The sequence below is a fragment of the Lissotriton helveticus genome, chromosome 10 (assembly GCF_964261635.1).
Source record: "Lissotriton helveticus chromosome 10, aLisHel1.1, whole genome shotgun sequence".
NCBI lineage: Eukaryota > Metazoa > Chordata > Amphibia > Caudata > Salamandridae > Lissotriton > Lissotriton helveticus.
Window position 1 is genome coordinate 1,120,117,741 of NC_136071.1, and position 26,665 is coordinate 1,120,144,405.

General features: G+C 45.5%; 1 protein-coding gene across 1 annotated transcript in view; it reads left to right on the forward strand.

Moving 5' to 3' along the window:
* The window catches only part of ENTPD3 (ectonucleoside triphosphate diphosphohydrolase 3), a 184,609-nt gene that overhangs the window by 79,510 nt on the left and 78,434 nt on the right, over nucleotides 1–26,665 (forward strand). The window contains exon 2 of the mRNA XM_078663900.1: nucleotides 14,365–14,495. Coding sequence (XP_078520026.1) covers nucleotides 14,376–14,495 — 120 coding nt within the window. The 5' untranslated portion in view covers nucleotides 14,365–14,375. The remainder of the gene's footprint in view (nucleotides 1–14,364; nucleotides 14,496–26,665) is intronic.

Sequence of the window (26,665 nt, forward strand, 5' to 3'; positions counted from 1 at the left end):
AAATCCGTAAATTGCTGCAAAGAAGTATCAGTCTGATCAACATCCTCAACTTGGAGTGCCCTCCTTTTACGCTGTCCAGGCATTACGGTAAACCTCCGATGAGTCTTATGATAATCTGAGGGTGCCACATAAACGGGGGGAAGCAAATAGGCCAGATAACATATCCCACCCCAACCCTCAGGCAACCACAAGTATCCATTACCCCCGCATACAAAATAAATATTCGGAGGGGTAACTAAAGAAGGACTAAGGGGCAGGCGAATTGAAGCAGGCACGTTGCAGGAGCTGTCCCCCACCTTAATGGGACCCCTCCCCAAGATACAGAAATAAGGTGAAGGTCCAACAACCGCCAGAGGTACCAGAGAATGACCACTATTATTTGTCGCAGGAGGATGTCTATAGGCCAAGGAAGAGTTCAACTGTAGAAAACTTTCCCTCACTTTGTCAGTGTCGTTGGGTGTCACAAATCGTTCTACCTTTTTCGAGCATGTCTCTAAGAATGTCTGATCAAAACGTCCGTCAGTAAACAACCGTCCAAGGGATGAAATGGGCATAAGGCGTACTCGCATCGTCAATGTTGACCCAGTACCAGGTAGTCGGGGATTCAGAAAATCAGGCTGCTGGAAAAATTTCACCATACCAATCAAAGTGTACCAGCCCACACAACTATTCACAGGTGTTAAGGGAAGTGCCAGCAATCTATCCTTCTTGTATGCAGCAGAAGGGAGCAATCCACAGACCCAACAATCTGTCACATTATACACAGCATGAGTATGGTGTAGAGTCTTGATGAAAACATTATCTCGGTAGCCCTTACGCATACACTGTTCCCCATAATCAACAGTAATCATATTATGCTCCGGCAAGGTGGTAGGAGTGGGGACGAACTTATGAACAGGGTAAGCTTCAACCAGGAAAAACAGTATCCCAAGAATTATTAAAAATATAATGATGAATATCACAATAACCACTATTTTTCCGTTTCGGGGCAGAGCACGCCATGGTGAATCTGGCTCTGGTCTACGGGGAGCTGCAAAAGGTTGCTCCTCCTCAGGAATAGGACGGCCAAAGGGATACATATCAACTAGCTAAGAGTCCAAAACTAGACTAATACAATACTGAAAATGTTCCAGGCACTCCGAAACCGGCCAGAGGGGTTCTTCACCCTCAAAAGGGATCTCCTCCCTGTGTCCGTTAAAGCCTCACAGGCAGGCTTTGATTGTTCAATCCCTAATCCCTTGACGGAGTTGCACAACTACAGCAACTCAGGAGCACCGAATCTGGGCCCAGACATGATCCTAGTGATCCATTTAACAATGTCTCGAAAGTGCACCAGGGCTCTTACCAGCAGTCCATCCCTGTCACTAAACTATCCTCAGGAAGCAACAAAGGAGGGACAAGGGCGGGACAATATTTAAAGGGGTCCAATGTGCGTGTCCCATCAGACAATATTCAAAAAGAATGCACAAAGTTCCCCTAGGGAGTGATATTAGAATAGAAGAAAAAAAGAAAAATTAGTAATCCTTCCTCTCTCCGAGTGTGGTTGTATGTGAAAATCAGGGGCAGGTGTCCCTTGTCGGAACTAGGGATGCCTCACACAACCGGCTGGTTTAACGACTGCTGTCATATCACCAGCCAATTGTCACGTGTCATCATCGGCTTCCTGCTCCTACGTCAAGCCGGCGCTGCAATGCCTGACGGGTAGCACTTAGTGCTACACTTTTACGGAGATCTTTTGTTCCTGGCCGTTTGATTGAATGAGTGTGAGGGACCCAAGTGGTAAAGTAGTGAGCGTGAGGTGAGGTGTATTAAAAAAGGTTAGTGTAGTCTACTCTGGACACTTTATTCATGTAGCTAACTGCCTTGTGTAAAATAAGAGGGGTATGGGGACTCAACCAAACTATGGGTGGAAGACCCGTTCAACCCTCATTGGTGATCAGGTCAACATGTTTCATGCCGTCATGGCAATTCGTCAGGACCTAAATAGTGCTCATAAACTAGAAAGGAGCCCTGGTTGGGCTGAGGAGTCAAGCAGATACAACCTGAAGGGTCAGAGACCGGAACAGGGAGAGTTCATGGGTTGCAATCCGCCCCTCAATAGCTGTAGAGGGTCCCCATAGACTGCTTGGGTGGGACCAACGCCCTCAACCAATAATCTTGGAGGCGCGAGGAAATTACCTCTGCACCTAAGCCCACATCATCGGCACGACTCGGTCGCGAAGCAGCTTGTAGTCAAACTAAACTATCCTCCTCAGCATTGTCCACGCCTATTCCCTATCTCAGCCCTTCTTCCAGTGCTCAATTTTTCCTTCTTTCTTTTCTGGGCCGCAGATTATAACGGGTGCTCCCTCGCACTTCAGGATCTGTGAACAGAATGGGGTGGTCAACAGCAGAGGATGTATCCGTCAATTGTTGCTCACTGCGGACAGAAGAGGCCTCACCACTATCATTCAGAGCTGGTCTCTTCTCATTTTCGTGTGATCCCTCACCCCTCAGTGAAGCATCCGAGAAGGGGACGTATCGAGGGATCGATTCGCACTCGTGATCAGCAACGCCACCTTTCACCCATTCGTCATACGGCAGTGGGACCCTCTTCACATGCGGGGCATGGGTCCATGCCTTCCGACCCTCAACTCGAAGTGCGGTGCGGGTGGTCAGCAGCACTTGCCTTGGCTCTGACCACCTGGGCTCCAAGCAGGACTTCCGTTGATACTTTTTTACGACTACCCAATCACCCGGTTGGATGGTGTGACCCGGCCCCTCCGGCAGCGGCTTCAGGGTGTCTGCTACCTGCTGATGAACAGAACGAAGATCTTTAGTCGAAGCATACAGGTAATCTATCAACAAAGGGTATTCAATTTCTGAAAAACATTTAGGTCTAGGAACACCCCACACGTTGGCAGGTCTGCCAAATATGACTTTGTGGGGGGAAACTCCGGTCTTGGAATTGACGGTAACTCTAGTGGAAAGCAAAGCCAGAGGAAGTGCATCTGGCCAGCGTAACCCTGTGCTCTCCTGTATCTTGGCCATTTTTAGTTTCAAGGTCCCATTAAATCTCTCAACCAAACCCGCAGCCTGAGGGTGTTGTGCTGCGTGGAATTTTTTAGATATCTGTAATCCTTTACATATCTGCTTCATTAATTCAGCATTAAAAGACGTGCCATTATCACTCCAGATCACCCCGGGCAAGCCGTATCTCGAAAAGTATTCTTTAATCAGCATTTTAGCTGTCGAGATGGCTGTACAATCCTTTGTTGGAAAGGCCTCCACCCACCTACTAAATGAGCATACCACCACCAGGACATATTTAAGGTTATTAACCATCTCCATCTCGATAAAATCCATCTGCATTACTTCGAAAGAGAAAGATGGAGGGGCAAAATTTCCAACTGGGACAGGTGTTCCCTTGCCAGGATTATGTCTCAAACAAACCATACATTGCTGCACTAAATGTGTTGCCACCTTGGAAATGTTCTTATTGCTCCACACTGGGTCTAACAATTTGCATATTCCCCTAGCACTAATATGAGCTGGCCCGTGGGCCATTGTCACCACTGGGAGGACATATGCATCTGGGAGTAGCCATCGTCTTTTGTCTGACACATCCGTCCAACATTCATCCGAGTCCAACCTTCCCCCACCATCCTTCCATGCCCTCAACTCGTCATCAGTCGCTTTTTCCTGTATGTTCCGCACACTTTGTACAGAGTTCGCAAACATAGTAACATCTGGCACCCACCTAGCTGGTCCTGCCACAAACATCCGTGGGAGTTTCGTCCTAGCCGTCTCCTTAGCTGTCTGATCTGCAAACGCATTTCCTCTTCCTACATCATCCACCACCACTTTGTGTGCACTACATTTGATCACTGCCAGTTGTTTGGGAAGCGTCAATGCTGTCAATAGTCGTAGTATCAGTGGGCCATTCTGAATTCTTTGTCCGTGTGATGTCAAAAATCCCCTCTCCGCCCACAGTCGCCCGTAACTATGAGCCACGCCAAAGGCGTACTGGCTATCAGTGTAAATATTCACACCCAGTCCTTCACTCAACTCACACGCACGCATCAATGCTATAATTTCTGCAACCTGAGATGAATGGTACGGAATCCTAGAAGTCTCCGCCACAGTTTCCAAAGTCGTGACTGCATATGCTGCTGTTGAGGTACCGTCTGCAAGTTTGAAACAGGAACCATCAACATACAGCTACCCATCAGGGTCGTCTAGGGGGGTGTCTGTCAAGTCCATCCACCCCTTTGTCTCCTCCTCTGTCCGGAACAAACAATCATGTACTTCATCATCCTTTTCATCTGAAGGGATAGGTATCAATGTGGCCGGGTTCAGCGTAGCACATTGTTTAATCGTCACATGGGGTGCAAATAACGTCATCTCATAACCAGTAAGACGAGCACTAGTTAAATGCTGCGTCTGTGTTTTGTTCAATAAAATGTCCACAGCATGCGGTACCATTACTGTTAGAGCTGACCCCAGGACGAGCCCAGCCGATTGTCTAATTGAAACTGCAGCAGCCGCTGTAGCCCTTAGACAACTCGGCAACGCTCTCGCCACATTGTCAAGCATTGCAGAAAAATAAGCGCACGGTCTCTGTTTCCCGCCAAAACATTGAGTTAGGACAGACAACGCGCAACCTTCCGCCTCGTGTACATAAAGCACAAAAGGCTTCTGGTAATCAGGAGTTCCCAAAACAGGTGCAGAGCATAAAGCAGTTTTTAGTAACTCAAACGCTTCTTGACATGATGGAGTCCAGGGTAGGGGTTCGCGCACCTCTTTAGTAGTCAGATACAAAAGGGGTTTTGTTAGTAGGGCATAATTAGGTATCCACTGGCGACAATACGAAGTTATGCCCAGAAACGCGCGCACCTCTCGCTGCGTGTTAGGTACAGCCATATTAGTTATCGCCTTGATGCGTTCCGGTGTCAGCCTCCTCCCCTCCTTCGATAGGAGATGACCTAAGTAGGTAACCTCCTGTCGACAGTATTGAAATTTAGGAAGGGACACCTTGTGTCCTTTGTGAGCCAAATGGTGTAACAGTTTAACAGTGGACTCGCGACACCCGTCCTCGGTGTCCGATGCAATGAGAATATCATCTACGTATTGCAATAAAACATTACCCTCCGGAAGTTCCAAATCATCCAATTGTGCCTTCAAAGCCTGACTATAAATGCTGGGACTCTCTGTATAACCTTGGGGAATTCTACAAAATCTAAAACTTCGGCCAGCCAATGAGAATCCGAATAGGTAACGGCTATCTGGGTGCACAGGGATACTAAAGAACGCATTCTTCAAATCCAAAACAGAGAAATATTTGGCAGAGGGAGGAATCATTATCAAGATCGTGGTAATATCAGAGACCACTGGATACTGGGGCTCAACCACCTTGGTAATGTGGCGTAAATCAATCACAAAGCGGTAGACATCAGGTGTACCATCACCGGCGTCAGCGGAGGGCCTTTTAAGGATCGGGAGAATAGGACTATTACAACTGTTAGAGTCTGTCTCCTCCACTACCCCTGACCGGATCAAGTCCTGTATTATTTGCAACAGAGCCTTCTCTCCATCCCTGGATGTCTTATACTGAGGTATCCGAGGCAGACGGGCTCCCACCTTAACTTTGTTGGACACAGGGGCAATATCCATTTTTCCCTCATCGGTATCACTGCTAGCCCACAGACTCTCGGGAATCCCCTCAAACTCAGCTGGGAGGGGCTCATCCTTTGAAAAGCACTGCTGCGCATGCGCGACGGTAGGACCCAACGTGAGGTACACACCATCTGGAGAACAGTAAATGGTAGCATTCAATCTTTTCAGTAAATCCAAACCCAGCAAATTCTCACCACAATTCGATGTCAGAAGGAAGGGGGAATCAACAGTGAAAGGACCAATCGTAAGGGCAAGTGGTTTAGAAATGGGGCTAATCACCGGAGTACCTGAGAACCCTACGGAAATATTATTCTTGCCAGACAGAGCCGCCCCTGGGACCTGAGAACGTGCCACCGAACTTTTCATAGCAACTCTACATCTGCTAAAGTCATGACTGTCGAGGAAGCTGCTTCTGGTAGTTCTTTATAATAGGCAGTCGGATTCTTTCTCGAATCGGGCAACTGGGCCTTCAGTGCTAAAACCTCGCTCCTTTTCCAAGGTGTATACACCCATTGTTCTTGGAAATGAGCATCGCGCGAACTCGGGTGACATTATGAGTGACCGGGTCTACCACCTCAGGAAAATAGGGTGTACCTCTCGCATCGGATGTACCCCAGGGAAACGAGGCTCTCCCGCCGACGGCAACTCATTTCTATACTCCAACAAGGACCTCAAACTGCGTAACACATCCATCATACCAGTATTAGCTGTATAGGCATTATTCTTAATGTCATGAAGAATCGCAGGTGCCTCCCCACCATATCCCTGTTCCCACAACGCTATCAATGTTGTCGACATAAGCCATAAAGCATGCTGTGCATCAGGGGTTCATAATCTTTCATCGTGGATCAAATATCCTCAATTGAATAAATATTATTTCTAGCCCACTGACAAGCCTGATTAGCCACCACCGTTTTCTCATCCAACCCGACAGCAGAACGCGTGAGCAACTTCCGTACCTGAGTAAGCAGCCCACTTCCCGCACCCCGAGCCGGGGTCACCAACCCACCTTGAGGGGTAGCGCTAGCAGAAACAGTAGGAAGCGCAGGGGGGGGCACCGAGGAGGCAGGTGAGCTCGCCGCCAGGAGGGAGACCAAGGGCGCCGTCAATGAAGAAGTGACAGAAGACAGGGCTTGTTCAACATCACCCAACAAGTTTGGAGCGGAAACGGAGGAGGTGGTGGGGGCGCCAGATAGGGGAGGGGCACCTGTCTGCGGAACCGAAACCACTGCAGAAGAAGCAGAACCCGTCAACAGAGGGTACAAGGGTTGTCGGGCATATGGGGGAGGGGGGCGAGCGTTCAAAATGTCCTCCATCTCATCTTGTTCCTCCTCTCTAACCACATAGCTTTTGCTATCCTGTAACCTGAAAAGCCTGTCTGCGCGCTCAATCCGCTGCTCATTCTCTCTCTTAGTGTGTTCTCTCGCCTTCTGCGCCATTGTCTGTGCCGCTCTTTTCTGAGCTGCCTTCTCTTCTCTTAGCTGTCGCTCCTTTACTTCCTTCTGCCACATTCTCAGGGAATCGAACATACTCTGGCGACTGCACCTAGCAAACAATCTGTCTTGTAAATAATCTAATTTTGCCACATCAAAAGAACCAGTCAAAGGCCACTGCAAATCCACATTTCCCTTCGTATATCTATGCCACAACGTGTTAAACAAAATCGGAGGCAGTCCATGTTTGACATACATCTCGAAATTTGGGGAGCCCTCCACTGGGGCGGGTTGGCTCTCAGCCAATCTAGTGTCCGAGGCGCCACAGCAGCACCCAAAGCACCGCAGTTTACTAAAACACGGCATCGCCACCCACTCAATCTCACACCAACACAAAACGTTCACTTCCCCAGGTCACACAATCACCACAGAAAACTCACACACACACACACGTAGTCGCACTTCCTTATTTCGCCAAAACAACCCTTACCAAACACGTGTTACCAAAATGGGACGAGGCCCGTCGACCAAGTCCTGGGGAACCTGGACCCTACCGCAGACTGAACAGTGCACACACCGTTCCGAAATCGAGGAACACATGCGCCTCCCGGGCGGCACTACAGATCGCTGCGCACTGCACCACGTGAGATCCGGGACCCGTGCCCAGCGAACCACATACCCTAGGGGTTCGGGTAAGTCCCAAAATCCATCCGCAGTGAGCCGCGCCTCGACAGCAGTACCATCCGGTCGGATGACAAAACAAACGTCCACCCAATCTCCACTAGGTCTGTAAGGGCGCCACTCGCACCCTGAGTTCCCCGGAGCGCACTAGCCCCAGGAGCACACCGGCTCCTCCTATCACCAGAGACACACCGGTCTCAGAGACACACCGGTCTCACGGAGCATCCCCGCTCCCTCAATCAACAGTCGGACCACTCACCTTCTATACGTGGTACCGACCTCTACCGTTCTCCACCACCGGCTGCCAGGACCAACACGGTCAGCTCCAAAGTTCCGCCTTCCGGACTCCGGCGCAGGATCATGAACCGGGACCTCTCCCGATCAGCAGGGTGGGGCAGCGCTACGAGAACCAGGCTCGGCATCAAAGTGGGTACCCAGACCCACCTTGCCGACCAGAGGGTCCCCGGTCTTCTGCTACCCACTTACGGGTGAGAAAGATCCTTATCGCGGAGTTCCTGTTCGGGCGCCATCTGATACGCGTGGCTCAAATCCACACGAGTGACTTACCATACTCACCTATAGTTACCCAATAATAAGTCAGCCGGACAGTGGAGAAGAATAAACAAGGTAATTTTATTAGGCCACAAACTCCCATATGAGAGGGCCCCGTCCGACCTCACCCCTAAGAGTGCGCCGAGAGGACTGACCCATCCCAACACAGCAATACATTATAACAGGATACATTAGAGTAAAACACGCCCAATCTGGAAAAATACTGGACCCCTAGAAGAGCAAACAATGGCCTCACACAAGAGGCATCTGCACCTGTGATGGCAACATTTCTTATCTCGGCCCAAGGCCACGGAGCCAGGCCTCAGCGTCTCCAGCACATGAGAACACCGCTGATAATGAATTTGTTATAGTTTCGATCACAGTAGCCGAGAAAGGAAAACTACTGCGTTAGCATTTCTTTCTCTATTCCTACGGGAGGGGTGAGCGAGTGCGACTCGCACGCAGAGAGAAACACTCCAAAATGGTGGCACACAGGCTAAGCTAAGGAAACATAATAATGTCACACACATAGATGAATATTAGATGAAGAATATAAACGTACATGCAAAAATGAATATATATCGTTGTTAGACACATCATGCTAACTCATAAACGTAAACGTAAGTGAAAGTGTAAATGGGTTGGGCGTCGGGAAAGGAAACCTATCAATACCCAGATCTAGACCACATAAACACTCTCCAAGCATCCTCACAACACATAGACCCAAAATCATATACACCACTAACCACCACTCACACTCAAACTATCAGACTCTTGCTCACTAACGCGCTCCCTGCTCCAGGCGTAACAGGCATCCACACCTATGACAAGTTTGATAGGCTCGTCATCACAAAAGGATGGGTCACCACTACATCATCACAGATTCTAGATATCCTTGCCCCCATCATGCGGACCACACTCATAAGAAGGATGGAGGCCTCGCTGTAATCCATAAATCCTCTGATCCTGTACCATAGGTCACTTCCCACTCTCTGCACTCAATCCGCTGCGTTCCATCTCATCTACAGGCCTCAGTGGCAGAACAAGGAGTTCACTGACAAATTCTCTGCTGTCCTCATCATCCCTCCAGCAAGCCCATACCACCCTCCTGGGCAAATTCAACTTCCTAGACAATGCAGGCTCAGATATCTCAACCACTCCATCGAACTGACACTACTTGCTTGCTAACAATTGTCTACACTGTAGTGTCCAAGAAAGATCTCCTTAAACTTTAGATGTTGCAAAACCAAGTAGCCTAAATCTGAAATTGAAAACATCAGCTCATATTGGCTTGATTCTCTCTGGCTCTTGGTGGCACAAAGGATGAAGCTTTAACTACTGTCCACAGTTTTCATAAAAGGTGAGGACCAAGACCTAAATAATTAGCTGCACTTTTATCAAACTATCCTCAGAGAAAAGCAAGAGGTTTAGCAAAGCAACATTTAATGCAGGTGCCAGATGAATAACACGTTCCAGAGAGGTAGAACAATCTCGGTTATGTGGCCCCCCTGGAATCCAACTTTCTCAGGACTTTGAAATCAACCACATATGGCAACTTTCAGAAGAAAACTGAAGACAAGCCTCTTCAAAGAGACCTCCCCCTTCAAACGCTAATCCCCCGGAACTACCACCTCCTTCTAGAATGACACAGTCCCTTTTGAGTGCAGTTCCACCACCTCTGAAGCCAAGACATGACTGTCCGTATGTGGCGAGTGGTCTCATGCTGCCACGGGGGACCCTCGCAGCAAGGGTATTTGTTATACAAGGCAGCCATTTGTTCAACAATATTGTTTCCTGTCTGAAGCTGGTGCTTTACAAAACCCTGAACTAAAAGAATAAGTACATAAAACAAAACTCCAACGTCTAAAAAAACAAGCAAGCAAATAACAAAATAACTCATTAAATAAATAAATAACATTGGGTGGCAGTCTGTGTGTGCTAATGATGTGCTGTTAGTCGGTGAATAGTTTTCTCTACATTTTTAGCACTTGTGATCTTTACATTGCAAAGCAAAAGAGATTCATGAATGTATCTAAATTTGTTTACTTTTTTTATTGTAAATAACTTCACAAAATGAGAACCATATCAGGGTAGTTGAGCTGGGTCGCTGGGGGTACAGAGGAACTTCAGATGGCGCTGTAGCAAAGTCCCGGTTGATCTCGGTTTACCATGGGGTGGTTGATGTTAAAGCTCTGGAGCAGCTCGCAGAGCGCCTGGTGTGTAGTTGGATGGGTAGACTGGGTCAGGTAGAACTGGATGGGATCCTGACCGATTAGCCTGTGAGGTCCCCTGACTGAAGGTAAGATGATGTTAAAACCTTGGGTGTAGGCCATAGACTTTAGAAGATATCCAGCCTGCCGCCATTTTGGACTGCTCGGTGTCAGGCATCTGGTTGGACCACGATGAACAATGCTAAGAAGGACTTGGGACCCGGCGCATAACCATGTTCTGCGTCTGTTCAGCGGTGCAGATGATACAGCCACAGAAGGCAAAACTTCGCAACCTACCCACAAGGGTCTGGGACAACATGGCTGCCACAGCAGGCTGCTCCTGTTACTTCTGCGCTTCCGGTGGGAGCTGAACGCACCTCTATTCAAGGAGCACGTGATCCAATGATCCCCTATATTGTGTACCATTCACCCCATCTCGTATACACCGCTCCATTGCTCCCTAGGTAGGTCAGCACTTTGTAAAGACTAACACCAATAAAAATGCCAGCCCAGCGTATACTACCTGTCACCGAGCATTCTCCGGCTCTGCCCCGAAGATCTGGAACTCTCCCCCACCGGAAATACGCAGAATCTCCTCCAAGGTTGCCTTTATTAGGAAGTAAAAAGATTCCTCATGAGCAAGTTCCTACCTTAAATGGGTCTCGGGTCTTTTGCTTTAATGCTTTGGACTTACACCCTAAGTCCTGCTTTGGGTGTTATTCTTCTTTACTAACCACTTGCTCCCCTCCCAGTTCGCTATGTACCAGTTATTATCTTACCGTTGTTGTCCCCTATCGATTGTTACCTTTTTGTTTGGTATGCATATTTGATTTGTTTGGGTTAGTATTCCTTTTGATGCCTGTACTGCAACTGTTACCTCCTTTCCCTAAAATTGTAAAGCGCTCTGATATCCTTTGGGATCATATTCGCACTTAAATAAAATAAATAAATAAATACTGAAGATCAAGGTTCATTTCTCTGCCTATCAAGTGGCCTTGGCACGCGCACAGAGCTCTGCAGGAGCAGCTCATCTACAGAAAGCTCTAGACAAAAAAACATTATTTTCCAAATACGTCTTAAAGTCTGATGATTTATAATTGGGAACTGCCATTAATCACCATGCCAGCTGAAGAAAAATGAACTGCACACTTGTAGTTTGGTTTATTTTCTATACGAACATCTGTTTCCATGTACAGGATTACAGATGTGCAGAGGTTCCTGAGCCTGGAGTAGTACAGTAGTCAGTGCCAGCCTCGCCAAGAGACAAACTCCAATGGTGGAGAGAAGGCTTCCTCACAACTCCAGGGATCTGAGCACGGAGGAAGTAAATCAATCCTGGGCGCAGGCTAAAATAGCACCAAGTGGGACCTCTTTTCCATCAACTATGAGTGCATCCTGATTTTTAATGCCTTACTATATTTAGGTTGGTTTATATGTGTGCAGCTTCCCAGCCTCTTTAAAAAGAGAATGTTGATAAATAGATGGTGCTGTGGAGTCCTTCAGACTGTCAGTTGTTGGTTTTTTCAGTCTAATCTCCTACGGTGGCTCTTTGGAAAATCTTTCGTGCTCTTGAGGAACGTTTCCGCAAAAGTGTTCTTTTTATTTTTTTATTATACATTTCTTTATTCAAATATTCATTATACACGAAAGCAACTGTAATGCAATACAGAGTACTCGACAAAGTACACCAATCCAACATAAACATAATAATAAATTAGATCACAAGAGGTGCTCTCCACTTTCTGCTCAAGTAACCCCCAAGGTAAATAGAAATTTTGGTGAGATGTGTGCACTTTATACAATTCTGCAACTGGTATTAAATATTGTATTTTAGACACTGTATTCGCAAGCATTGACCAAGGGAAGCGGTCTCGCCTTTTAGCATTGTCAGTGCAGACCTACTGGCTTTGCCTGTCTTGCTGATGCTTTTCAGCATGAGCAAAAACAAAGGCATGATTTTGCATATGCGTGCATGGATCTTCATGCATGCCCACTTATACGTCATGACGCTTTGATGGCCTCCTCATGATGACAAATACACATACATGTATCACCATGCATGTGAGTTCATACGTTATGATGTGGTAATCATAATATGTATAAAAGCTCATGAAAAAGAAAGGACTTGACTTGTAGCAGCTGCCAGGCCTCCAAAAAGGCAGCCTTTGAGAAACAAAGAATGTGAATAGAAGGTGTAGTGGAGCAAACGAGTATCGGGTGTAATTTGTTAGGAGAGTTTTAAAAAAAGCTTGCAGGGGATGCAAAGAGCTTTTGGCGCGGTAAGACAGAAAAGGGGACGGATTTCAGGGGGTAAGTAGCACACAAAAATACATGCACTACCATGGAGTGCCATAAGAATAAGAAAAATGTAGCTCTCTGAATGTAAGCAGTGGAATAAACCAAGTTATACAATCAAAACAAAGTAAAGAAGAAATGCTCCATAGGTTGGACAAACAAATAATGGATCGGAAACCTATTGCATAGGAGGCAGGGAAAGGAAATGGACCAAAAAACACCCAATCAAGTTCAAATGGCTGCCCCGACTTACACAATATGTATATATTTTAATGTATCAGAGCCTTCAACAAAAAAGAGCTTCAGCTGTCTGCAACCAGCACCAAAAAAGGGTAGGGTTCCTAATTGTGATAATTCTAAAGTAGATTAGTTTAGATTTTTAACTGCTAGTTGATGAAATGTGTTTTTATATTTCTTCTGTTGTTTTTAAGGATGTCATTTTATTCCACAATAAATATTTATTATGTTGATGATGATAAGTACCATAAATCAATCCCCAAATAGTTTACACATTCCTCACTTTCCTACAAATCTGCTTTCCCTGCTCTGTTTAGCAAATGAAATCTAGCATCCAAAAGCCATCATGGAAAGGGGCTTCTTTAGCAAGCAAGCATTGAGGGAGGACTGGCCCAAAGATGTGGAGGTTGTGAAGGACTCAAGAGAAGGCAGTCTCATCTTTAGTAAAGCTGAAAATAAAATGTGATTCATTATTACATTCTGCGAGAGGATCAAAGGTTCTTGTGTTTCTGAACTTAGGTAAGGTGGAGCTACAGAGAAGCCAAGAATTACAAACTCCACAGAAAGATCTGATTCCCAGGAGTTGTGAGTGGTCCATGTGATGCCCAGTGAGATTGTGCTTCTTTTCCCAGATGGAGCCAGCTGGGAGTGCCTCATGGTGCACAGTTGGAGTTTTGCTGAAGCAGCTGGATCTTTGCCGTAGTGGCAGGGCTGTGGGCCTGTTGTTGGTCATTCGTCTGATGATTGCCCCATTTAAGGGAAATTAAAAGCCATTGGGTAGCATTTATGAAACTTGAGCAGAAGACCGCCTCTAAGAGCTTGTTGGATGCATAATATGTATATGCTACCCCTCATTCCTTTTAACCCTCCCCCCATTCTGGGCCTGTTTGACTCTCTTGGTGCCAGAGAGACATTTCAGAGTTTAGTGATTTGAGAGATCCTTGCCAGCCCATTTGGCATGTTGGTAAGTTACCTCGGCTACATATTTGAAATAGTTACCCCATAAAGCAGTATTAAAACTGATGCTGGTGGGCATAGGAGTCACAAGCTTAAGTTACTAATATCTTAGTAGCTGGAAGCACCAGAATGTATGAGGCATAACATGGAGGTGGCGGGCTAATGAACGCAAAGGGGTGTGCTCAGATTAAGTAGGATTTTACTGGAATGCAGATTGGGGAGTAAATACCATGAAGATGGGCCACCTAATGCCAATTGTGAGATCCTTCCCTAAATGGCATAATACAGAATGTTGCACATTGAGGTGCACTATAAACTGCTCATGCAATGTTTTATCATTCCAGGTGCTGGTGGGATGCCTTCAAAGACTCCAGTAGTGGTTGCCTTCCTGTTTCTGCTTATTAGCATTGCTGTCATCATAGCCATTGCATTTGTCCAGATCCACAAGAAAGAGGTGCTCTCTCCAGGCCTTAAGGTAAGCTCAAAGACATACGTTTGAAAATACAGGGCTAAATCATTTCTCCACTCCCACCTTGACCTCTTGATGTGGTCATTCCAAATGCCTCCCTGTAACCTTATGAGGGCCCAACCTGATACAAAACTCTTTGGCTGTCACTAATGGGAATCCCACATTTTAATCTAATCAACTGGTGAAGTTATTTTTTTTTTCTTCTTTTGGCTGTTTTACCATCTTTTTTTATACTAAACAGTCCTCCAAAATTCTGCTGACATTGATCTAACAGAGACTGTGATGTATGTATTCATTAGGAGTGAGGCACTATTTCTGAAAGTGAACTTTTGTTCAGCACAAACATCACAGTAAACCAAACCCTAAGAAACATTATACACCTTGGTCTCTGAAAACGAGGAATAATCTTATCTTCGTAATTTTTGATTTCAAGTACAAGGTGACATTTACTTATTTATAACTAAGGCTCCCGGTTTTCCGTTTACCCCGGTGCGTGCGTCGGACGTCCATCCAACGTCACGGTGGGCGTGTGCGGAGGACGGCCGGGGGCCGTCCGAACCACGCCCACTCATAAATCACCTGCAGAATTCGCGCCGCGGTCAACGGGTTAAACTGATTTTCACACATAAATACAGACGGAAAACTTGATTTCCTTTTCCTGTATTTATGAATAGAAACTGAAAAATACTTCCAAAAGAGATGGCCAGGTGAAATCTGAAATTGCTGCCATCAAACTGCAGCTCTGGAGAGGGATGAACAAGTGCAGCCAGGAGCGCTGTGTCTTTCCACCCCCGAGCAGAAGGAAGCGCATTAGCTGCTCATTTCCCCCCCTGCACAGTAACTTGGTACCTAACTGAGATAGCAGAATGCGCTCCAGAACTGGAGCAAGCAGGGGAGAAAATGTATTCTGTTCCAACCTGGCTCACGATGGGCAGAGGGTGTACTGAAAGCGACAATGCAAACAACCACAATGCAAAAGTGGAAACAGACCACAAGGCAGGTAACAATATTCAAGGGAATTCACCCAAACCAAGCCTAGCTGCTCCGCACTGAGAGCTCTCCCTTAAGAGGCTCGCTAAAACTCAACTGCAGGCAGCAGCCCCCTTTCACAAAGATGGGCTTAAAACAAAAACAGGTGTGAAAACACCCCAGGGCATCGGCTGCCGTCTCAGCAACCTTTGTTTTTTTGTTTTATGGGAGGGGAAAGAGGTTGATGGGGGCACGGAGGTGGAGGTTAGTACCAGAAGAGTTGTGAAATTAAGTGTGGCAGAAGCAACCACAAATAAGCATTGGCATGTTTGTATGCATTGCATATACAAATGATATTTAGCACATTAAATCTAGTCCTTCTGACTTTGACAATACTGGTAAACAAACAAAGGATGTCTTTCTGCATATGACGTACTTAAGTACGGAGTTAAGCAACTTAATATAACAGGCGCTAATGATTAGCATGCTTTCTAGTGGTAATGCACATTTAAGATTCCTCGTGTATTTCAAGAAGGGGTAGCAATAGGACTGTGCAGACAGCTGTGCAAACAACATCTAATCAGTACCACTAATTCACACATTTTTGCCAAGAGGACAGGGAATACATTTGCTTCCAATATGTAAAGTGCACTTAGCATAGGCTTCAATTTCAATTTCATTTCAGTGAAAGAAGTATCCAGAACAATGCAAACACAAGGAGATGATGGGCGGAATGCTGAAACTTTTCAGAACCTCACCCCAAGTCACAGATCTGGATTGAATCCATCATCGTTCTTTAGCCCACTTCGTCACCCCAGTTACGGCACAGCTATATGCAAATCAGTCTTCTGACCCTGTGTCTCATGGGAACAGCCCATCCCGAACAGCCAAGCCATGTCTTGCCTGGACTGGAAACAAGAATCCTAGGACCGGCTTTGGGCTAACAGCCCTCATCAGCCAGGCTAGCTTGAATCCAGTGGCAAAGTGAGCCAGGGACCTACGTCTGTGAATACCCTGCCAACATAGGGCGAGCAAAGCAGACACAAGGAGCTGATAGACGGAGCGCTGAAACTTTTCAGACACTCAGCCCCGTCACAGATCTGGTTTGAACCCATCATCATTCTTAAGCTCACTTACATTACTAAGCATAAACTGTACGAATGACTAACTCAGTTCATGCGAAAAGCATGTTATTTGCATCCTCCCACATGAACACAAGTACTTCTACTAGACAATTTAAAGCTATTAATCTGTGCCGAGAAAATGCAAAACAACAACAGATTTATTTATTTTTTATTTTTTATTTTATTTATTTTTAACGATTTATAGAGTGCGCAAATACCCGTAGGTGTCTCGGAAGGGAAACACCTGAGATATTAACATCAAACAATGACTTCTGCATATGTATACATCTTGACAACAATAAGTTAGCACTGATGTTAGAAACTACACCATCTATAAAACATAGGCCTACAGGGAGTTCATACTACTAGTTCCGACTTTAGCACTGTTAGCTGTGTTGCATGTTGGTAGTAGATGTTATATGCATATGGTAGGTCTATGTAGTAGTAGCTTAGCAACATGTTGTTGATGGGAATGTAGAATGTAGAAGGTTGGTAGTTGTTGAAGACAGTCCTGGCAGTTGATGATCTGGATCTGCCAGGGTTGTTCACACACTTATTCTTGATAATATTAACTAAAGAAGGAATTCATGCAGTGTGCTCTTTTCAAGTCAGATAACTTGTCTAACCACCTCTTTAGTAAAGGGGGGCTCTCACTGTTCATTTACTGTTTCTAGCAGCTGAAGGGATCCTGGTTACTGAGGGAGTGCCAACAAACAAGGGGGGAGAGAGAGAGAAAGTACATCGAAATGGATTAGTTCTCCCTGGACATATTTAAATAAACAAACAGAATCCACTCCTTGAGTTTTGGGTGTATCCTCCACAGTGGGGAACACCCTTCTTGTTTTTAGGTCCCCTCACACACCAACAGGCCCCTTGGTGTCATGCTTCATCATCGGGGTCATCGTACCCCTCTACGGGGTACGGCGTGCCGCGACCTATGGATACGCGGGAGCACTTGGTAAACTATGTGTGGTGCGGATGAGGGGGTTATTTTTAGATACGTGAGTGTCTAGTGGGGTTTAGAAAATAGTGAAAGGTAAAAAAGGACCTGGCTCGTGGGGTGACTAAAAAATATTTAATAAGCCCCCGGGCTGGTGCTGTTAAAATGAAGTGTGGGAGGTTGTGACGCTGACATTGTGCGCTACCTCCTCTCTGTGTGCGTCGACATGTTTCGGTGCAAAAAACACCTTCTTCAGGACGGGGTGCACAAATCCCCACCTTACTCACATTTTCCTATCTCATATCAGAATTTCTAATAAAAATTTCTAATAAAAGTGAGAAAATATATAGTGCAGGTAAAGCAATGTACCTAGCAAAACTTTGTTTTTTAGTCAACCTGTAAAGAAAAGAAGACAACAATTTTTTTTCTGGTAGTCTGCTTCTCCACATCCATGGGCAAAATGACCATTGGTTACAGGTGACAAACTATAACTACAAATTGTGCTTATAGTGGGGAATTTTTTTTTTTACGAAAATGACAAACTAGACTCACTGACACAGAACATAAAACACACAATTTTTTTGTATCATAGTCATGGTGTTTAAACGTGGTTTTCGAGCGTGACACCATTAATGGTAAATAGATATGAGCAAGATTGTATTGTGCCCCTGTGGAAAAAGAGAAAAAGTTTCATGCTATTACATATTCACAACATACTGTTTTGAAGTTGATGAAAAAGCCTCATGAGCCAAGTGTCAGGATCTGGTATGCTATTTAGCACCTGTTTGAAAAAGAGGGATATTCAGATCCCCATTGTACTTACATTAACGTCGAGAAGAAATTAGTCGCGGTTTTAGACCCATACTACTCACGATTTCTGTAAGGAAATTCCTCCCGATCGATCCCTTCGTGGCTCCGGTGATAATGCCAGAAGGAGTTTCGAGGCCGGGTTTTATACCCTTTCCCGCGGCAGAATTAATTGTTTGATTGAATGCTTGGGATTTCCTTATGCTCATATAAGGATGTTTGCCGGTTCTGCTCGCGACTGGTTGAGTAAGCGTGTTCAATTCGCGCATGCGCCCATGTGCGTGTTTGTATCCTTGTTGCGCGCATGCGCATATGTGTGCGTTTTTTTCTCCGTTATGCGCAGGCGCGTATGCGTCTATTCCTAGTGATCAGCGTTCATGTTCTTATCACAGTGGACTTCTTTTTAAGGCCGCTTGGGAAGGCCGTGTTTACTGAAATGCGCGCCTGTCATAATGTTGTTCCTGTGCTTCTGGCTGCGTGTGTGTAGTGGTTAAACACACAAATGGATCTTTGTCATAACTTACAAAAAAACAGTAGTTCTTCCTACAAATAAATGCGGCAGGTTTCAGTAGTATGTTTCAGAGAATGGTTAGGCGGTGTATTAACAGTGTATCTGGACACATTAAGTTATTATCAGTATTCCCAAGACACTTCACGTGGGAGCGATAGGGGATCTAATGGGAGGTATGACAGTGTATCTGGGCACATTCAGTTAGACCCTTCAGTAATCCAAAGACACTCTACATAGGAAAGGTAGGTACTCTTCTCGGAGATCGTCTACGTTAACTGACCCCACGGAATGTTGTCATTCAACCCGATGGTGCTAGTCCCAAGTCTAAAAACCCATCTCTGTTCTTTCTCAAAGAGTCCTTGTTCAGATGGGAGCTGCTCAACTACTGTCCACTTAATGTCATTGACACAATGTCCATTTTCAACAAAATGTGTGGCCATTTTTGTCGTTGTCTTTTTGCATCGTACGTTGCTCTTGTGCTCCCCAATGCGTATTTTCACTGGTCTCTTGGTCATTCCAATGTACTCCAACCTACAGGGGCAAGCAATCTTATAAATTACATTCTTGCTGTTGCAGTTAGTTAGTTTTCGTTGCTCCCATTCGGTACCATTCGCAAAAGTCAGATGTTTACTCTTCTGAGTAAGGTGGCAACTCGCACAATTCCCACATGGGTAGTGGCCTACCAGATCATGTAGAGGGTGTTGTGAAGTTTGTTGTTGTTTCGGGCGTGTATGCACCAGCATGTCTTTGAGGTTTTTGCCTCGTCTGTGAGCAAAGAGGGGTTTCTCAATGTCTAGACTGCCACTCGTCAGGATGCGCCAATGTTTGTTCAGGAGTTTAGAAACTTCATTGGTTTGGGAGCTATAGGTAGTCACGCAGATAGGTCTGGTGGCTACCTGATTAGTCTGGGTTTTGTTTTCCAGTAGTGCTTCATGGCGTTGTTGATGATTCTCTCTGGGTACTGCCTTTTCTGTAATTTGACTTTCAAATCCTGTGCTTGTGCCTTGTAATCCTGGATTTGAGTGAAGTTTCGTCTCAGTCGCGGGAATTGTCCATATGGCAAATTGGTTCGTAAATGCCGCGGATGGAAGCTATCATAGCGAAGGAGACAGTTCCTCGCTGTTGGCTTGAAGTGAGTATTGGTATATAGTTTACCATCCCTTGGAAAGATGTTTAGGTCAAGGAACACCAGCGTCTCCCTTGAAACTGTATGGGTGAACCTAAGGAAACGGTTCTGCAGGTTCAGCCAGACCATGAACTTGGATACAGACTCTTGGTCACCATGCCATATCACAAGAACATCATCGATGTATCTCCTCCAGGTGTTTATGTGATGTCTATATGGGTTATTGGCATGTAGGATTCTCGTGCTTTCCAAATGGTGCGCGTACAGACCCGCCAGGCTCGGCGCGAATGTGCTGCCCATGCTGGTGCAATGGCATTGGAGGTAGAGGGTCCCCTCATACTCGAAAAAGTTTCTGGTTAATGCCAGCGTGATGCACTCCATTACCACGCTCCTAGGGGTCTGGTATTTCCAGTTGGCATTATACAGAACCTCCTCAATGATAGCTATGGATTCATCATGAGGGAGGCTCGTGTAGAGGCTCTCCACGTCTAGGCTAAGCAATAGTTGGCTGTCTGGATCGAAAGTAAGCTCTTGTAATAGTTGTAGGACCGATTTTGTGTCCTTGAGGTATGTGTTCGTCCCTTGTACTAAGGGACGTAAAAAGGCATCAGAGAATTTTTATAGGGGCTCAAGGATGGAGCCTATCCCTGAAACAATCGGTCTGCCGGGGGGATTTTCCAGGTTTTTATGGCTTTTAGGGATGCAGTAGAAATAAGGTGTCTTCGGTGTTTTCTGGACTAAAAATTCAGCCTCCTTTTTTGACAGCCAATTATGTGCCAGGGCCTCCTCTACCATAGCTCCGATGGTGATCCTGATGGATTCTGTTGGATCTTGGGGTAGGCTGGCATAGTTACGTTGGTCAGATAACAACCTGAGGCATTCTTTTCTGTAGGCTGCTGTAGACTGGATCACTATCGCTTCCCCTTTGTCAGCGGGCTTGATAGTTATGTCCCGGTTGTTGGCCAATTCGCGGATGGCTTCATGTTCGTGACGGTTAGTATTGTGGAAGATCTGACGATTCTCTCTGTCCAGAGCTTTGAGTTCGGTCATCACGGCATTTTCATAGGCCAGAACCTCAATGGACAGTGTATTGTCTGGTGGGACAAAGGATGATTTTGGTCTTAGGCCTGTGTCGGTTTCCATGGGTTTTTCTTTTCCTTCAAAGAACACCTGTAATTTTATCTTTCGGATGAATTCTTGTACTTCAGTGTGTAATTTGAATAGGTCCAATTTGTTGGTGGGGACGAAGCCCAACCCTTTGTTCAAGACATCTTTTTGGGTATTAGTTAGTTCCCATGGGGTGATGTTTATTACTAGGTCCCCCTCCGGCTGGTTGATGGGTTCTCTGGTAGGGGCCCCGTCATGCTCCTGGTGTTCATCCGTGGGTCCGTTTGGATCGGATCCTGCCACAGCACTGTGTTTCCTTTTCGTTTCGGCCTCGACGCGGTCCAGGGCGTGAGGCTAAAAAAGGCTGGTTCTGAAAAAATCCATTGTCGTATTCACTTCCCCACTGTGGGTACATATGGCTTGGTGGCGGTGGGCCATAGTTAAATGGTGGAAAAGGGGCTGGACCCCCATATTGGGAATAGAAAGGTTGCGGTTGGTAAACCCTCCATCCTCTTTGTCTTGGGTATTGTTGGCCTCTTAGTCTCTGTGTGCCATTATATCTAGGGTTGCTACCGGTACTGGACCCCGATGATCCGCTATCCGAACCTTCGCTGTCGACGTCGCTGTTGGCGTTGCGGGGAACGTAGTCATCCTTTGTATAAGGGTATGCAATTTCCGGGGTAAAGCGATCTTTATCTTTCCCTAGTGTCTTGAATTTACTTTGTTTGAGTGTAGCTTCAAAATCCGACATTTGTTGGTTTAATTCATCCAATCTTCTTTTTAGTTCAGGGGGTTTGATGTAAGTCTTTAATTGTACCTCAATCTTTTGGATGTCAATTTTCAACTCCTGTGTGATTCGTTTCGCTGTTTTTATGATTAGTACTAACCAATCCCGTGTGCAGTGCCACGAGATTAGTGACCATTCCTTTTTAAAGACCTTGTCTGTTTGAAAGAAGAAAGGTTCGTTCTTAACCAAAAGCCCTTGGGGCGCAATCTTATTTCGCAGATATTCGGTCATCAGGAGACCATGGAGAGCCGCTTTGATCTGGGTCTTCCTAAGATTCGTCATCTCATCCCAATCGGCCACACTCAGTCCTGGATCTGTACTACTGAGGCCTTCAAATTGGTTAACCGCCACCAAAATTTTCGTCAATTTCGTCCTCGCCAAACGTGAGTCCATGTTCAGACTCCATCGTGCTGTGGGTATATGTATACGGCTGATGTGTGTGTTTAAATGGGGTGAGTCAGTGATACTAGTGGGAGAAAGGGGACTCCCGCAGCTGTGCGCTGCCTATATATTGTCAACAAACAAGGGGGGGAGAGAGAGAGAAAGTACATCGAAATGGATTCGTTCTCCCCGGACATATGTAAATAAACAAACAGATAAAGATCGCTTTACCCCGGAAATTGCATACCCTTATACAAAGGATAAGTACGTTCCTGGCCCGCGAATTGGCCAACAACCGGGACATAACTATCAAGCCCACTGACAAAGGGGGAGCGATAGTGATCCAGACTACAGCAGCCTACAGAAAAGAATGCCTTAGGTTGTTATCTGACCAACGTGACTATACCAGCCTACCCCAAGATCCAGCAGAATCCATCAGGATCACCATCGGAGCTATGGTAGAGGAGGCCCTGGCACATAATTGGCTGTCAAAAAAGGAGGCTGAATTTTTAGTCCAGAAAACACCGAAGACACCTTATTTCTACTGCATCCCTAAAATCCATAAAAACCTGGAAAATCCGCCCGGCAGACCGATTGTTTCAGGGATAGGCTCCATCCTTGAGCCCCTATCAAAATTCTCTGATGCCTTTTTACGTCCCTTAGTACAAGGGACGAACACATACCTCAAGGACACAAAATCGGTCCTACAACTATTACAAGCACTTACTTTCGATCGAGACAGCCAACTATTGCTTAGCCTAGACGTGGAGAGCCTCTACACGAGCCTCCCTCATGATGAAACCATAGCTATCATTGAGGAGGTTCTGTACAGTGCCAACTGGAAATACCAGACCCCTAGGAGCGTGGTAATGGAGTGCATCACACTGGCATTAACCAGAAACTTTTTCGAGTATGAGGGGACCCTCTACCTCCAATGCCATGACACCAGCATGGGCAGCACATTCGCTGGCGGGTCTGTACGTGCACCATTTGGAAAGCACGAGAATCCTACACGCCAATAACCCATATAGACATCACATAAACACCTGGAGGAGATACATCGATGATGTTCTTGTGATATGGCATGGTGACCAAGAGTCTGTATCAAAGTTCATGGTCTGGCTGAAAATGCAGAACCGTTTCCTTAGGTTCACCCATAGTTTTAAGGGAGACGCTGGTGTTCCTTGACCTAAACATCTTTCCAAGGGATGGTAAACTATATACCAATACTCACTTCAAGCCAACAGCGAGGAACTGTCTCCTTCGCTATGATAGCTTCCATCCGCGGCATTTACGAACCAATTCGCCATATGGACAATTCCTGCGACTGAGACGAAACTGCACTCAAATCCAGTATTACAAGGCACAAGCACAGGATTTGAAAGTCAAATTACAGAAAAGGCAGTACCCAGAGAGAATCATCAACAACGCTATGAAAAGGGCAAGAAACAACCATTGGGAAGCACTACTGGAAAACAAAACCCAGACTAATCAGGTAGCCACCAGACCTATCTGCGTGACTACCTATAGCTCCCAAACCAATGAAGTTTCTAAACTCCTGAACAAACATTGGCGCATCCTGACGAGTGGCAGTCTAGACATTGAGAAACCCCTCTTTGCTCACAGACGAGGCAAAAACCTCAAAGACATGCTGGTGCATACACGCCCGAAACAACAACAAACTTCACAACTCCCTCTACATGGTCTGGGAGGCCACTACCCATGTGGGAATTGTGCGAGTTGCCACCTTACTCAGAAGAGTAAACATCTGACTTTTGCGATTGGTACCGAATGGGAGAAACGAAAACTAACTAACTGCAACAGCAAGAATGTAATTTATATGATTACTTGCCCCTGTAGGTTGGAGTACATTGGAATGACCTAGAGACCAGTGAAAATACGCATTGGGGAGCACAAGAGCAACGTACAATGCAAAAAGTCAACAACAAAAATGGCCACACATTTTGTTGAAAATGGACATTGTGTCAATGACATTAAGTGGACAGTAGTTGAGCAGCTCCCATCTGAACAAGGACTCTTTGAGAAAGAACAAAGATGGGTTTTTAGACTTGGGACTAGCACCGTAGGGTTGAATGACAACATTCCGTGGGGTCAGTTAACGTAGACGATCTCCGAGAAGAGTACCTACCTTTCCTACGTAGAGTGTCTTTGGATTACTGAAGGGTCTAACTGAATGTGCCCAGATACACTGTCATACCTCCCATTAGATCCCCTATCGCTCCCACGTGGAGTGTCTTGGGAACACTGAGCCGAATTCACAGAACTAACTTAAGACAAAATCCTAAACTTACTACTTTTGGTATTCACAGAAGTTAGGAGTTTGTCTTAAGTTTGTCTTAAGACAGACTTAAGTTAGGATTTTGTCTTAAGTCTGTCTTAAGTCTGTCTTAAGTCTGTCTTAAGACAAACTTAAGACAAAATCCTAACTTCTGTGAATACCAACAGTAGTAAGTTTAGGATTTTGTCTTAAGTTAGTTCTGTGAATCGGGCCCACTGATAATAACTTAATGTGTCCAGATACACTGTTAATACATCGCCTAACCATTCTCTGAAACATACTACTGAAACCTACCGCATTTATTTTTAGGAAGAACTACTGTTTTTTTGTAAGTTATGACAAAGATCCATTTGTGTGTTTAACCACTACACACACGCAGCCAGAAGCACAGGAACAACATTATGACAGGCGCGCATTTCAGTAAACACCGCCTTCCCAAGCCGCATTAAAAAGAAGTCCACTGTGATAAGAACATGAACGCTGATCACTAGGAATAGACACATACGCGCCTGCGCATAACGGAGAAAAAAACGCACACATATGCGCATGCGCGCAACAAGGATACAAACACGCACATGGGCGCATGCACGAATTGAACACGCTTACTCAACCAGTCGCGAGCAGAACCGGCAAACATCCTTATATGAGCATAAGGAAATCCCAATCATTCAATCAAACAATTAATTCTGCCGCGGGAAAGGGTATAAAAACCCGGCCTCGAAACTCCTTCTGGCATTATCACCGGAGCCATGAAGGCATCGATCGGGAGGAATTTCCTTACAGAAATCGTGAGTAGTATGGGTCTAAAACCGCGACTAATTTCTTCTCGACGTTAATGTAAGTACAATGGGGATCTGAATATCCCTCTTTTTCAAATAGGTGCTAAATAGCATACCAGATCCTGACACTTGGCTCATGAGGCTTTTTCATCAACTTCAAAACAGTATGTTGTGAATATGTAATAGCATGAAACTTTTTCTCTTCTTCCACAGGGGCACAATACAATCTTGCTCATATCTATTTACCATTAATGTTGTCACGCTCGAAAACCACGTTTCAACACCATGACTATGATACAAAAAAAGTGTGTGTTTTATGTTCTATGTTAGTGAGTCTAGTTTGTCCTTTTCGTAAAAAAAAAAATGTCCCCACTATAAGCACAATTTGTAGTTGTAGTTTGTCACCTGTAACCATTGGTCATTTTGCCCATGGATGTGGAGAAGCAGACTACCAGGAAAAAAAAATTGTCTTCTTTTCTTTACAGGTTGACTAAAAAACATCGTTTTGCTAGGTACATTGCTTTACCTGCACTATATATTTTCTCAGTTTTATTAGAAATTTTTATTAGAAATTCTGATATGAGATAGGAAAATGTGAGTAAGGTGGGGATTTGTGCACCCCGTCCTGAAGAAGGTGTTTTTTGCACCGAAACATGTCGACGCACACAGAGAGGAGGTAACGCACATTGTCAGCGTCACAACCTCCCACACTTCATTTTAACAGCACCAGCCCGGGGGCTTATTAAATATTTTTTAGTCACCCCACGAGCCAGGTCCTTTTTTAACTTTCACTATTATCTAAACCCCACTAGACACTCACATATCTAAAAATAACCCCCTCATCCGCACCACACATAGTTTACCAAGTGCTCCCGCGTATCCGTAGGTCGCAGCACGCCGTACCCCGTAGAGGGGTACGATGACCCCGATGATGAAGCATGACACCAAGGGGCCTGTTGGTGTGTGAGGGGACCTAAAAACAAGAAGGGTGTTCCCCACTGTGGAGGATACACCCAAAACTCAAGGAGTGGATTCTGTTTGTTTACTGAGGGAGTGCCACTGACGTCTCTAGAGAGGGGTCTTGATGGGGCCCATGCCCCACCTTTGTTTGCCCTGATTCCCCCTAGGGTCTCTCCTCCACAACTGTCAATATACCTAAAAGTGACTGAATTGCACTTTGTCAGACACATTAAATTCCCTTTCACATCTTTACCTTTCACAGCAAAGCAGTTTTGTTTTGTTTATCATGGTTACACCGGAGTGTGTGTGTGTGTTATTTTCATTGAAAAAAAAGAAAGGCTAAAGTAACATTATATTTAGTTATATTAATAAGATCTTACCTTAAA